General features: G+C 44.5%; 1 protein-coding gene across 1 annotated transcript in view; it reads left to right on the top strand.

Moving 5' to 3' along the window:
• Nucleotides 1-11,507, top strand: part of MMP19 (matrix metallopeptidase 19) — a 30,999-nt gene extending 19,492 nt beyond the window's left edge. Inside the window, exons 2-9 of the mRNA XM_020782926.3 lie at nt 424-512; nt 648-778; nt 3,287-3,502; nt 5,003-5,248; nt 6,366-6,491; nt 7,849-8,013; nt 9,252-9,379; nt 10,243-11,507. Coding sequence (XP_020638585.1) covers nt 424-512; nt 648-778; nt 3,287-3,502; nt 5,003-5,248; nt 6,366-6,491; nt 7,849-8,013; nt 9,252-9,379; nt 10,243-10,470 — 1,329 coding nt within the window. The 3' untranslated portion in view covers nt 10,471-11,507. The remainder of the gene's footprint in view (nt 1-423; nt 513-647; nt 779-3,286; nt 3,503-5,002; nt 5,249-6,365; nt 6,492-7,848; nt 8,014-9,251; nt 9,380-10,242) is intronic.
• The last annotated feature ends 2,954 nt before the right edge of the window (nt 11,508-14,461 follow it).

Raw genomic sequence — 14,461 nt, 5'->3', positions numbered from 1 at the left:
GAAACCCTCCAAGCTGAAAACAGTTGGCTTTTATTTATATGTGATGGAGTGGAATGAGGCCTAAATAGGGAAAGAAGGGAAGAGCTGGGAATGAAGGGCATGCCTTCCTCCCCTATGTTTTGCTCTGAAGGGAAGCAAAGGGACAATGTGCACAAAGTTCTCTGCTTGGCTTTAGACAGGTCCAATCACTGCCCACTTACTAGATTTTTCTGTAAAAAGAAAGAATGAGCATTTAAAATGGAAGCATTATATGGAGGGAAAACCAGGCCCAGGTTTGAGTCCTGCTCAACCTGAGACATTACCACAGAGACTTCTCTGCAAGAAGACACATCTCTCTAGGGCTGTGAGCCAATGACTTGGGTCTTGTGTTGTCTATTTATGTGCCCTGAGGGGAATGTTTTAACATATATGGCACCCTTTCAGGACTATCTGCTACAGTTTGGGTACTTACAGAAGCCACTAGAGCAGTTTTCTAATGACTTCACCCAAGAGGAAATCAAGGATGCTCTAAGGTAAACTAAAACCCCACAAAACACCTATTGCAAAGATTTCTCTTCACCCCATCCATAATTTCCCATTATGTGTTGCCTAGCAACTAATCACTTGGTTAAGGTTTAACTCCTCTCCCACTGCCTCGGCTTCCCTAGGTCCTTCCAGCTTGCCTCAGGACTACCTGTCACTGGGCAAGTAGATGCAGCAACCCTCGGCAAGATGCGGCAGCCCCGTTGTGGTGTGGAAGACCCATTCAACGAGAGGACTCTCAAATATTTACTCTTGGGTGAGGTCTCAAATATCTACTTTTCACCTCGTGAGTTGAGGCAAAGTGTGGAGCTGGGCAAATGATCCCGTGGCATAAAAGGAGGGCATGGGTCTGGGGATCCCCCTCCCTGGAAGAAAATAGACTTTTGATGCTTTTGGCTGTTTGGATTGTAGCTGTGAAATCTATCCTTTGAACTATGATTGAGACCTAATTGTTAGAGAGCTGAGTTGTTCTTATAAGGTATATTAACAGACATCTCCATTCTCCAAGCGCAACTTTACCATGGGCCAGCCATCATCCTAGTTAGAACCAGAGTCCAGAAATGTGGTGCAGAGCAGATTTTGAGCAGGCTTGCATTTCGTAGTCTCAGATCATCAGAGAAGAGGTGCTCCAAGACTCCCTGCCTGGGGTGAGCAAATGGCTTAACTCATCCATCGCCAGCACAGCATGGACTCTTAGTGCAGTTGCTCTCTCTGTGCGAAGAGTGGATGCAGTGGCCTGCAAGGCTGCACATTCAGCAGATGGAAAGCAACCAGATTTGTGGTTTTTCAAACTTTTTCTGCTGTCAGAAAATCCTTTCCACATCTGCTTGGCTTCCGCAAAACCCAGCACACACTCAGCAAGGCAGGGCTTTGGGACAGATGTGTAGAGACCTATGCAGCGACGTGAGGAGGAGGAGGGGCCCCCAAATGGAGTAGTACTGGCGTACCACAATCCAAAGTAGTATAAATAATAATGGAAAGAGCAACCCTTGCTCTGAAAGGCCGCTAGTCAGCGTAAAAAATTGCCTGATAACACTGCACTCTCAGAGGGCTAGGAGCCAGGCCCTTCGGGATTCACTATTCCCCCCCTCCCCAAGTTGAGGATGCAAATGAAAACATACTAAAGAATTATTTTTAGATGCCCATTTCAAGAGAAGACCAGTTGTAGTGAGCAAGCTCATTTATATACCTTGATTTTTCCAGAAATATTTCTGAAATCCACTGCCATTCGTCACCTGTTTACCACAAGCAGGGAGCCCTGGGGGGGGGGGGGAGAGAGCTGTAAGGGGGGAAAATCCACTGTGAGTAAGATGTGAAGTAGCCACGAGTCCCAAGAGGGCCATGAAACACCATGCATGGCTGTAGCGGCTTAGGGTAGTAAGGTATCCAGGCCAGTCATATCCCAAGTGACTCAAGAGGAAGTGTTAACTGATTGATTCCCCTGGGAGTTATTCCCACGTGATTTTGCACAGAACCTTCCCACAGCACATTGATACTACGTTTTTCTCTTCTCCCCCAACCCAACCCCACTTTGCTACTTGGGGACATGAGTTACGTGAGTTTACAGGGATACACACTCAGATGAAGACTGAGCGGTAGGGAGCTGCGCAGCCCCCGAGGCAATTAAAAACACAACCCCTTCTTGTTGCCTCTCTCTCTCTCTCTCTCTTTGCTGTGCAACCCCTGTGCACCTGAAAGGCAGATGTGTGGCAAATTCTCCCTCTGCAGACAGGTCTGGTTTCCAGCAGCTGCTACTGCTTCATTGCTTCTTCCTCTGCCCCCCCTGGCATCCAACACCTACACCTCCCTCGTCCAATTCCCCCCCCCGGCCCCCATTTCTCTTTGTCAAGGTTAGGGATGCAGGTGCTAGGATCCCTTTTAAAAAAGGAGACAAAAACAGGAAAAGGGAAGCTTCAGACTATGGAGGAAATGCTATGAAGTGCAATGAAATTCACCAAAGGGTTTGGGACGGGCAAAAAAGGTACAAGATGTCAGTAGCGAAAAACCTTTTTAGGCCTGTACTCAAGAGAAAAATTGGCGGGATGGAAGAATGATGGGCTTAACAAGATCAGAGCTTAACAGTGAATTTAAAGGGGTAAAATGCTGTTTGGGACAGCTCTAAGACGATTTCAGACCATATGAGGCTTGCAACAAAATGTGCTGTACGAAACCATCAGGATTGTAAGCAGCCAAGCAAGTCCTTTCCCATGATGCTCCACTGCATTTCCCCTACCCTTCTGGTTTTCTGTTTAAGCTGTTTTTTGGAGTTATCTTCACCTCATCCCCTCAGTCCCTCTGCCCAACAAGAATTGCCCATACATCTTCTAACTTTAGCCTGCTTTGATGAAGTATCCTGGGAATAACTCCGTCCTGTGCAGGATGGCATCCTTTCAGTTGTTTTGCTACCTTTTCCCCAGAGCTGAGATCCAAAGTGTTTTACAAAGCAAATTAAAAACAATAGAAAGTTGAAATACAGTAAAATTGCAAACATTAAGATAGAATTAACTGTGATATTAAAATGAATTTTAAAATGAAAACTCTTTAAACTCACTTGATAAAAAATGCTGCTTTACCTTAAACAAATAATTTTGGATACACAGAGAGCCCCCACTTTGCTATTGCTGTATAATATGATAGACATCCTTTTCTTGTCCAGCAAGCTGAGCTGCGACTCTCTTTTGTCCTCGGATCCCACACTGCTTCTGCGTGGGATGAATTTCCCAAGTTCTCTCTGACGTTTCTTGCTCTGTGTCCCCCCTTGCAGGTCGCTGGCGCAAGAGGCACCTGACTTACCGAATTTACAGCTACAGTGACGATTTGGGGGTTGCAGGCACACGGACTGCCATCCAAACGGCTTTCAGATACTGGAGTGACGTGACACACCTCACGTTCCAGGAGGTGCGGACTGGCCGTGCCGACCTCCGCCTCTCCTTCCACGGTTCCACTCCTTGGGGCTGCTCTCGGCCCTTCGATGGGCCTGGTACGGACCTAAGCATGGCTGGGACCCATGATCTGGGGCTTAGAAAGGGGGTGGCAAAGGAATCAAGAAGGGGTGGGTGATGTTCCAGGGAGTCTGGATCTGCAGCAGGAGATGCTGATATGGACTGCAAAGAGATCTCAGGGGGAACAGAAGATGGAAGGTTGGGTAAGGAGGGCTTCACGACAAGAGGAGCAGGACAGAAACCCCAGTGTGGCAAATCATGCACCAGAATGGGCTGACTTCAACCCGAAGGTGGGAGGCTGTGGCCTCCAGATATTTCTGGACTACAACTCCCATGATTCCTCACCATTGGCTATGCTGTGCAAGGGCTAATGGGAACAGGAAATTTTAAAAAAGTCTAGAGGTCTCAGCCGTACTATAAGCTAGTAACGTGGCTTAAATCAGGGCTTCACCTAACCAGGCAGAAGCACTTGGCCTAAATAACTGAGTCTAAAAATGGATACCTTGTGTGGTGTAGTAGTGGATAGAATCAGGGACTAAGACTCGAGAGGCTTGGGTTCAAATTCCCACTCAGTCATGGAAACACATTGGTTTTTTTGGACTGGGAAAACCACTCTGGTAAAGGTAAAGGTTCCCCTTGATAATTTTTGTCCAGTCGTGTTCGACTCTAGGGGGTGGTGCTCATCCCCGTTTCCAAGCCATAGAGCCAGCGTTTTGTCCAAAGACAATCTTCCGTGGTCACATGGCCAGTGCGACTTAAACACAGAACGCTGTTACCTTCCCACCAAGGTGGTCCCTATTTATCTACTTGCATTTGCATGCTTTTGAACTGCTAGGTTGGCGGGAGCTGGGACAAGCGACAGGCGCTCACTCCATTGCGTGGATTCGATCTTATGACTGCTTGGTCTTCTGACCCTGCAGCACAGGCTTCTGCGGTTTAGCCCGCAGCACCACCACATCCCACCACGCCACTCATTCCATTTACCTTTAAAACCATGTTATGGTCACTGTACCTTGGTTCTGGCTTGAAGACATATAACAATAACAACTTATTAGTTGCTGTGTGTCATCTGAATCATGACAAAAACAGACCTAAACTAGTTAATATCCAAATTACGTAAATCACGCCAGTTAAATTGTTTTGTAGACATCTGGTCCAATTAATGCACCTATGTCTCTATGGGTTTCCCAACTTGGGCTGAACTGCATTAAACCCATTGGTGCCTCATAGGTGGCATTTTATAGAGAAGAGAAGTGAGTGAAAGAACTCCATGCTGGGCAAAGGAATCCATAGAGTTCAGTCCTGTAGTACAGTGGTCCCCAACCTTGGGCCTCCAGATGTTCTTGCACTACAATTCCCAGAAGCCTTCACCGCCACCTCTGCTGGCCAGGATTTCTGGGAGTTGAAGTCCAAGAACATCTGGAGGCCCAAGGTTGGGGAACCACTGCTGTAGTAGACAACTAGGTTCATTTATAGGACAGGATTTCCCAGGAGCAAGGCTGGCTTCCAAATAATTCACATTTTCTTATTTCCCTCAGGACATGTCTTGGCCCATGCTGACATCCCCGAATTAGGCACAGTGCATTTTGACTCAGCTGAGCACTGGACAGAAGGGACTCCGCACGGTGTCAACTTGCGCATCATTGCTGCACATGAGATTGGCCACGCCCTGGGCCTGGGACACTCCCGGCATCCAAGTGCACTGATGGCTCCCTCCTACAGTGGCTATCGGCCACACTTTCGTCTCCATCGGGATGACATCGCGGGCATCCAGGCCCTCTATGGTATGTTCTAGGATGGGCCCACCCTATCCAAGGGACCTTTGCTTTGCACATGAGTGGGGCAGATGTGGGATGAAGTAATGGACTTTACTGCTCTTCCTTCTTGCTTCCCACCCCCAGCTTCTTTCTTTCTGGATTTCGGGGCTCCCTCCAGTTCGTCTGTATGAAGACAGAGTGTGGAAGAGTTACTTTTTTGGACAACAATTCCCAGAATCCAGCAGTGGCCATGCTTGTTTTGGGAGTTCAATAAGTTGTTCTTATTGAAGTACATTGCAACCATGAGCCTCTCTTGAGTCCGAATGGGGGTGATTCGAAAATGTAACTGAGAAAAAGGCATGGAAACAATAAGGCTTGAAGTAGGGAGTTTTTTAAAATGCTTATGCTTGTCCTCCTATGCATGGTTAGTGAAACCTTAATTTTGTAAACCACTGTGAATTTTTGTGCAAATAGCAATTTTATGGATATTTAAATACATAAGACAGATTACACTTGAAATATGTGTTTAGGTGAAAGCAAGGAAGACATTTGCTGAAAACCTTCTGCTTCCATCCCCCTTCCCCCCCCAGTTCATCTTGATTGCAAAAAAGTTTTCATATACTCTTTTTTATTTTTTTATTTTTTTAGTAACAGCATGATGGCTGTTTTGGAAAAAAAAAAGTAGTGTTTTCTTGACAAACTAGAAATAATGGTTCTGAGCCTATGGTATATTCCCTCCTCACCCCAATATATGGTTTCTCATTTACTCTGCTTCCCTTCCAACTCTGCTCTGCTACGCCCTGCCTGCCTGCCTGCCTGCTCTCCCTCAACTTGTGTATCCCTTAGCAACCGGGAGGTCTGTTTCCCATTATGAGAAGCAAGGGGCTGGAGGCCAATGGTTTCTGAATCATGAAGTGAGCTGCCTGCTGCTCCCTAGCAGGAGAGATAGGCAGTTGCCAGGCAAGGCTGGAGCCTCTTCCTGAGGCCTGAACAGAGTTCTGCTTGGGTGAGGAGGCAAAGTGCCAACACATCCTGACAGAGCCAAATGATGGCCTGGTAGATTGGACAAGCGTGTCCCTTGCCCTCTACTCCTTTTTTTTCTTCCAGCCTCTACCCATCACTGGAGTCTTTGTTTTCCTTGCAGGGAAGAAGACTCTGTCAACAATGGCAACTGTGACCTCTCCTGCCCACACAACGGTCCCCAGTGTCTCACTAAGGCCGAGTAAAGTTCCTAACCTGTGCAAAGATGGCCTGGATGCAATGATGTTGGGTGAGTTTCCTCAAGATGAAAGAGTTGCAGCGCTAAACAAGTGCTCCTCCTTTTCCCAGAACATAGAGAGTGACTACATAGTCAAAAGCTGCTGGATTTGATCCAGTTATAAAACAGGTGAATTCAAAGTTGTTTTTTTAACTGATCACATGATTCAAATTAGACTGTCCCTTTTTGCTCCTAAAATGGCTTTTTTTTCTTTGCTGCATTTTCAAGCCAGAACTATATGAACTGGCTTTTTCCTGTGCAGTTAGCTAGTTGGTGATGTATGCAGTTAGGATATGATATTCAAGCCCAGGGGGACATGTAAAAGCAAAGCACTGTGATTTTAATGTGGGTGATTGGGTGATAATCCTGAATTCTGTGAAAGACAGTAAGCCTCATGTGGGAAGGCCCTTTTGTTGTGATGTGAAAGCTTAGTACAGTATTGTTAATTAATAGGCAGATCTGAAAGTTTGTCAAGCCAATAATTTAAAACCATATGTGGACAAAGATGAAGTAATTCCTACATGCATTATCTGAAAGTAAGGGAAAAGATAATGGATGAGAAGCAGAAGGTGGTGATTCCTGTTATGGAATTTCTTGGTGTATGAATTATGGTGTATTTTGCAAAATTACTGTTCAAACGTTTGATGTTCTGTACTCTTAGAAAGTAAAGTACCTTGCCATGCTACATTTCTATACCCATTCTGAAGCTTTAAATAAGAAAGTGCCTTCACAGCTAATGATAAAAGAATCAGCAGTGGTGGGACCAGAGGAAGGAAGAAAAGAAGCAGGGGTGGAATGTGACTCACAGTATGAACTGTGGCCTCCCAAATCAATCCACAGCACTGACTGTGATTTCAAACATAATGCAGGCTGTGAATAAATCCAGTGTAGTCACACTCATAATCTATCCACCCCAGGCTTGCAACAATGGGAATCTCATACATGCCCTTCCTTAACAACTTATAGTCCATTTTGACATGTAAAGAAGAGCATTATGTGATAGAGGGTGAGACTAAAGAGAGACGGAACAAAAGGCACACAAATGAGACATTGTACTGGCTGTCCTTTTGTATTTTTAGTCCCTTGTAAAACTCTGTAACCTGTTGCAGTAAATTCATTGTGTTAGCTCTTTAACCTTGGGACATGAGAGCTAGTAATGTGCCTCTGGTTATCTAGCAAGTCCTTGGGACAGAGGATTTGAACCCTAGTCTTCCACCAGCTTCACTCAGAAGCTGTGTGGGTAATTAAAGGTAATGCAGCAACCTGCCATTCCCCCTTTCCTTTGGGAAATAAAAGATGAACACTGTAGAGAAGAGAACAGATTCACACTGATTGACCATTGACCTTTCCTCTTGTACACCTTCCCTAGGGCCATATGACAAGACTTACGCTTTCCGTGGCGATTACGTGTGGACAGTGACAGACTTTGGGATCAACCCACCACTGAAGATCTCTGCATTGTGGAAGGGATTGCCTGGCTGGTTGGATGCTGCTGTGCACTCTCCCCGTACTGGGCGCACCTATTTCTTCAAAGGTCTCTCTCTCTCTCTCTCTCTCTCTCTCTCTGGCTTCAAGACAAAGAAGTCCCCTTTCCCCAAACTATCTGTTTCTTGTTTCTTTAGGAATTTTCTTTTTCTATTTATACCTGTCCAAAGCCTCCCCTCAGTAGAACTTTCTTGATACAGTGGTGCCTCGCTTAACGACGATAATCTGTTCCAGGAAAATCGCAGTTAAGCGAAAACATTGTAAAACGCAAATAAAAACCCCATTGAAATGCACTGAAACCCATTCAATGCATTCCAATGGGGTAAAAACTCACCATCCAGCGAAGATCCTCCATATGGCAGCCATTTTCGCTGCCTGTATAGTGAGGAATCCATCCCTAAACACAGCAGGGAGCCATTTTAATCACCCGGTGGCCATTTTGAAACCGCTAATCAGCTGTTCAAAAAACACTGTTTTGCGAAGAATCGGTTCCTGAAGCAGGGAACCAATCATCGCAAAGCAAAATTCCCCCATTAAGACAATCGTTTTAAAAGATCGTCGTAATGCAGGGCAATTGTAAAGCAAGGCACCACTGTATTCTAATCCGTCAGCTTCTTATAATAATCTTAGAACTGCAGAGGTGGAAGGGTCCCTATTAGAGATGGAGTTATTTGTATATGAATACCCCTGCACAGCTGGATGTAACGAGGGTCCGGTCCCCTGGGGCCAGACTGTCCACTCATGTGTCTGCCAGCGGTAGCTCTGCTCTCCCATCCAATCACTCCAGAGCTTCCGGTCGGCTATCTGCTCCTGGCAGAAGGAGGGGAGATGAGTCTCCCTACTAGGCTGATGGGTAGATAGCTGATCGGGAGCTCTGGAGTGATTGGAAGGGAGCGAGGAATGGTTACATCGAGCTGTGTGGGGGTATTCGTATACAGATACGAATACCCCCATCTCTAGTCCCTATGGATCACTGAGTAAGCCTGTGTCAAGGAGGCACAGTGGGGAATCCAGCTCCCAACATCTATATCTAAACCACTGAGCTACCCAGCGGTTCATTCTAATGGGGATGAAAAAGAGTCAGTATAGGGCATAAGCCGCTTGCATCTGCAGCCTTCTCAGATTTTTGTTGTAAAATCTTCCTAGTGCTTGGTCCAAAAGCCATCTTGGCATGAGGCAAATCAGAAGCCTCGCAGCCTCTAGCATAAGATTGTGATTTGTGAAAACAGTTGTTCATGACTTTGCTATTGCTATTTTAAATCCATAGTTACCTTGTTCTGACTGCAGGTGCCAAGTTGTGGCGTTACCGAGGATTCAAGCTGGATGCTGGCTACCCCAAACCTCTCACTCGTATCCCAGCCAAAATAGATGCCGCTCTGTACTGGCCAGGAAACAAGAAAATCTTCATCTTTAAGGTAAAAAACAAAGAGGATGGTAACAGTATGATGAGGATGATAGAGACTGATTCATTCATTCATTCATTCATTCATTCATTCATTCATTCATTCATTCATTCATTCATTCATTCATTCATTCATTCATTCACTCTGCCTTTCTCCTTTAAAAAAGATTCAAGAGATTAACAATTATTCAGTATTGAGACAGGACTTATTCTGAACCAGTGAAGAATCCTCAAAGGAGATGGATAGTTAGATAATTAAATACTCTATGTTGTGGGGATGCTATTCAGGTGTGGAGTTACTGAACAATGCCATATCCTTTTTATCACAGCACAGTTTTCTCTGCACTGCTTTAAGCAACCTTTGTAGCTAATCCACACAGTTTTATATCGTGATTCACTGGCATTTGAAAGAGGGGAAGCCAGAGTTCTGCAGGGGGAATTCTGTGAAGACATAATGGGCAAAACAGATGTTTTCTGAATACAGGATTTGACAGATGGGTGAGTTTGAAAATAGAGGAGAAAAATGTGGAGCTGTATTAAACAGCGCTCTAGAGCTGGAACAGTATGGAAGGGGGAGACTCCTCACTGAATTAAATCTCATGATACCCAGTAATGATAAAACAACATTCTGCCATTGATACTAAGACAATGGAAGGTTGGGATATCCCATTTTTGCTTTTCAAACATTTTAAAAAAGTGTTCATGCAATTTCACATTTCTCTAAGCTTTCATTCCCAATGATGACTTTTTCCATAATAGCAGGGCATGGCCATGGTATATGTTATTATTCTATTCTTCTCTTCTACTGCTGAAGAAACACAGCCAAATGCACAGAGGAGCCATGATCAGTAATTTTCCCATCATCTCTTTCCTTAGGGTACTGGTTACTGGCAATGGGATGAACTGGGGACCCATTTCAGCACTCTCTCCAGGAAGATCTCCACCCTTTTCACTGGGGCCCCTTCCTACCTGGATGCTGCCTTCACCTGGGAGAATGGCAAGGTCTACTTTTTCAAAGGGAAGAATTATTGGAGGCTCAATGACCAACTGCGAGTTGAGAAGGGCTACCCGCTAAACACAGCTGAACGCTGGATGCACTGCTAATGTTGAGGCAGATGCTCAGACCTGCTAGACCAGGACAAGCATGAATTCCAGTTCTCCTAGGACTCTGCAATGAGATGTTTAAAACAGATACAATGGCACCACCTACAGGTGCCATGCAGGAACAATTCTTCTGAGCATGGACCGTGTTAGGGATGGGAAGGAAAACTACTGACATCTTGTAATGCTTCTGTCCCTCTTACTGAATTTTGCTCCATGCATTAAACACTTATAGCTTTCTAATGCTGGGCTCAGGAAGCAGCCCATGTCTCTGGAAACCAGGAGGATGAATGGCAGAAGTACTGAGCCCACGTGCAGGATACAGGACACCTTGAAGAAGAGGGGGGAAATAGGGTGGTGGCTTGGGGGTTGTGCCTTCACATGCTAGAATCAGTTGCTGGAGATACTTTTTAGGAGAGCAGAAGGGATATGACACCAGTGTTCACTGCCCATAGGATGAACACTGGGTCGGGTTTCAGCAGCTCACTTTCCTTGTATCTCTTCCACAGAAGAGTTACACTTTTCTAAAAGAAATAATTAAGGCTGAAGTTTCATTAAAAGTATCTAGAACATGGAGCATTTTTCAGAGATTTTGGTATGACATTTGCTCACCCCTGGATCTTTGATGGCTGCATGCATTGCCCTCCAATATTTTGTTTATGATTTTTCTAACAGGAAAAGTCCCCCTGTGCCCTCTAGTGACCCCAATATATATACATATTTTCCTTAAAATTAGAAACTCTGCTCAAGGGTGATAGAGTTTTCTCAGTATGCAACAAAATGGCTCTTGCCCCCTAGAGTACAGGGCATTTTTTAAATAAATATTTTTTGAAAAAGATTGAATTTTTTGTGGGGTGCTGGCCGTGATTGCTAAGATAAAACCAGAAGGTATTCTATAGTAATCAATCATGTGATCTTGCATATCTAACAGACTGTGTTCATGTTAATCCACAGGTCTTGAACATACATAAATGGCTGTTGACAGCCGTTATGCCAGATTCACTCAGTCCACAATCAAAAAATAAATTTCAAAGATACTATTGTGTGGTTGCTCTCTTTCTCCTGCATAGAAACAATTCAGTCATTGTGATGTTTTCATGTTTTTGTTTGTGTTTGCTGGGCTCTCCATTTTGTCACGTGAAGAACAGCTATGGACAAAACTCTTTGTCCCCAGTCGAGATACTTAAAGACAGACAAGTTATTTCAGCACCTGAGGCAGAAGATCCCACAGGCACCTCTCCTCTCTGTGGCAGCAATAATACAGTAACACACCGGATAATAAGCCATTTCCTAACTTTCATAGTTTCTTGCTTTCATTAGGGTGGAACAGTGTGTTTCACCCATGAAGTGACCATGCTGCAGATACATTCTGAAATGGCTGCTTGTCAAGACTGTCATGTTATACTGTAGTTCAAACCCTCCAGCTAAATAAGATTGTTTTATGAAATACCCAGAAACTCAGAAAGTTTTTGCCTCTCTCAAATGGCTACTTTCAAGATTGGTTTTAGAGTCCCAGATGCCTGGATTCCTTCCAAATTAAAAAAGGGGCTGGGACTAACCACTCTTTTTCAAGATAAGCAAGTTTGGTCTCTTCACTATATTTGATCTGTTTTAAATCTCCAGACACATAAGTTTGCTGGCATCTGCATAGGGGTAAAACTGTGTTACTTTGTAAAAACTCCTAACTCAAAAAACATTTGTACAAACATCCTCAAACTTGATACAGAACAAGAGCAGTCTGTCTGCTACATCTGTGCCAAATTTGGTTCTGATTTGAGGTCCAGTTTCAGTGTTATAATTATTTTTTGTTTGGGGCACCTCTAGTTTTTGAATTGGCTTATGAAATGCTGAATTGGGCTGTTGCACAATATCTATTGGTGCACTCCTGTGCACCAGTAACCTATGTGTCTTAGGAACCCACAACAGCCCTTTATCATTTGGTTAAAGAAAATAAGCCACAAAAGTTTTTTAGCAAGTGGATAAGATATGCTATTACTTGTCCTAGGCGGAAGGCCAGTTTTAAGGTTCTGCAATACAACTCACTCTCTCCATGTTATCAGAAGTTGCAATTCAGAACTCTATCTTAGCCCTGGCTTCCTGTCGTCTCTTTTCTACCTCTTTGCTCAGGCACAGAAAGAAACCAAATTGCCCCAAGAGGGAGGAAACACAGGTTGGTAATAGACCAATTCCTGGCAGCATCACATTCCACCAACTCAACTCAGCTGTTTCCTAATACAACCAATATTACAAGGCTGGGGAACCTGAAAACCTTTAGATGTGATTACAACTGCCCTTCCCATCAGTCCTCCCCATCATGGCCAACAGGGAGGAGGAGGAAGTGCTGCTGCTGGTGCGCGCAGTCAGTGGGATACATTCTCCCCAAATCCCAGGTGATGGCAGACAGTCAAAATCTTAGGCCCCAGTCTACATATACATGCGCATTGCAGCTGCTTCCTACAAAGGACAGTACTCAGGCTAACTGGCTGATTGCTCGCAGGGTGAGGGGATGCATGAAGAAGAAGAAGAACAAAACTATATATATGCCTGGATTTTCATCCTGCTAAAACAGACATCCCTAAAACTATGGACAGGAGACAGCAGCACGCCAGGAGAATGAAAAAGACCTTGTGAAATTGCCCAGTAGGCTTTTCCAGAAATGAGGCAACCTGCTGCAAATCTGTACGAGTCCTTTTCCTGGCTTTGCTTCCTTCCAATCAGCTTCTGCTTGCTGAAGATGTTTTTCACATCAGGCACAATAGAACCATTCAGTCATACTCTTCCTGCAGAGTGAACCCAGCCATATATATACAGTATATAAGACTTAATTAAACAAGATGGCATTCTTTAATTTTTCACATGCTGTGAATGTTGGAAGTTCAGTTACTGGAAGTTAAGAAATACGGAACTAAGGAATGCACATTTTGAAATCTAGGTGTGCATATGATATAGGCTTCAAGCTAGGTTAGGCTCCACTGTGTCACTGGATGCCCAGCTACGATGAGGAAACAGTAAACCTTAACCTTCAAGTTGAACATATAATATAACAAAGAGGGGAATTGCGAAGGGAAAGAACAAGCTGTTGGCTAGATCATGGGGCATTATAAGAGAAAACCTGGCAACTGAGAGATCATTTCTAACCTACTCTTAAGTCTCGGGCTGGCAACAGCTTCAGCTCTGTTTTTTAGCTTTTGAAAACCGGACACCAGAACCTCTTTCACTTTATTTCCACTGTAGTCTCAGAAAGCAAATTCCTGGCACTTGCCCACATGCAGGATTTGTTATGCACATGCACGCACATTCCCTCACAAGCAGCTGTGTCTAGATGTGGACGAAGAGGGATGGCCAAAATCAGCAGAACAGGACTGTGGGTGCTGAGAGAATTGGAATTGGCTGTACGTATAAACCAAGTATGATTCCAGAGGCAATGAAGGCTGAAGACAGACTCACTGTTCCATGCTCAGAGCACTGCATGGAGTATGAGATGAGGCACTGTTGTCTGTACCCTCATTTCTATTCACAAGTTTTTCTTCAAAAAACCACAATATTTGCTTGTACACAAGTGATAGCCGGGTGAAACAGATATGAATATGTAAGTATACAAACCCTCATCCTGAACTTGGCACTCACCAGTCCTGTTGCCTGGCCTGCCACCTCAATGGTGGCAGCACTGAGCAGCCATTTAAATTTCCCACAGTACTTTATCTCAGAATACCCAACATGGCTTCACCCTAACCCACTGTTAGAAATTTAAATAGCCACCTACCACGGTAAATATGGGAAATACACGTACATGTAAGCAAGAACCTTCAGGTCCCCTTGACTTCCTCCTTGCCCCCTGCTAATTTTCAGGCAAGATCAAGATCGAATTTGCCCTCTGCCTCAGAAACAGCTCATCTTCTTGGTATGTGATCAGAACGGATAAAACCAGCCACCCTACGTGAAGAAAGATTTCCCCTAGAAGCACATCAGTTGTAACAGAAAAGAGCCACACAAT

Source organism: Pogona vitticeps, chromosome 2 (assembly GCF_051106095.1).
Source record: "Pogona vitticeps strain Pit_001003342236 chromosome 2, PviZW2.1, whole genome shotgun sequence".
Taxonomy (NCBI): Eukaryota; Metazoa; Chordata; class Lepidosauria; order Squamata; family Agamidae; genus Pogona; species Pogona vitticeps.
Note: the sequence above shows the minus strand (reverse complement) of the source record. Positions and strands in the feature narration are given on the sequence as shown.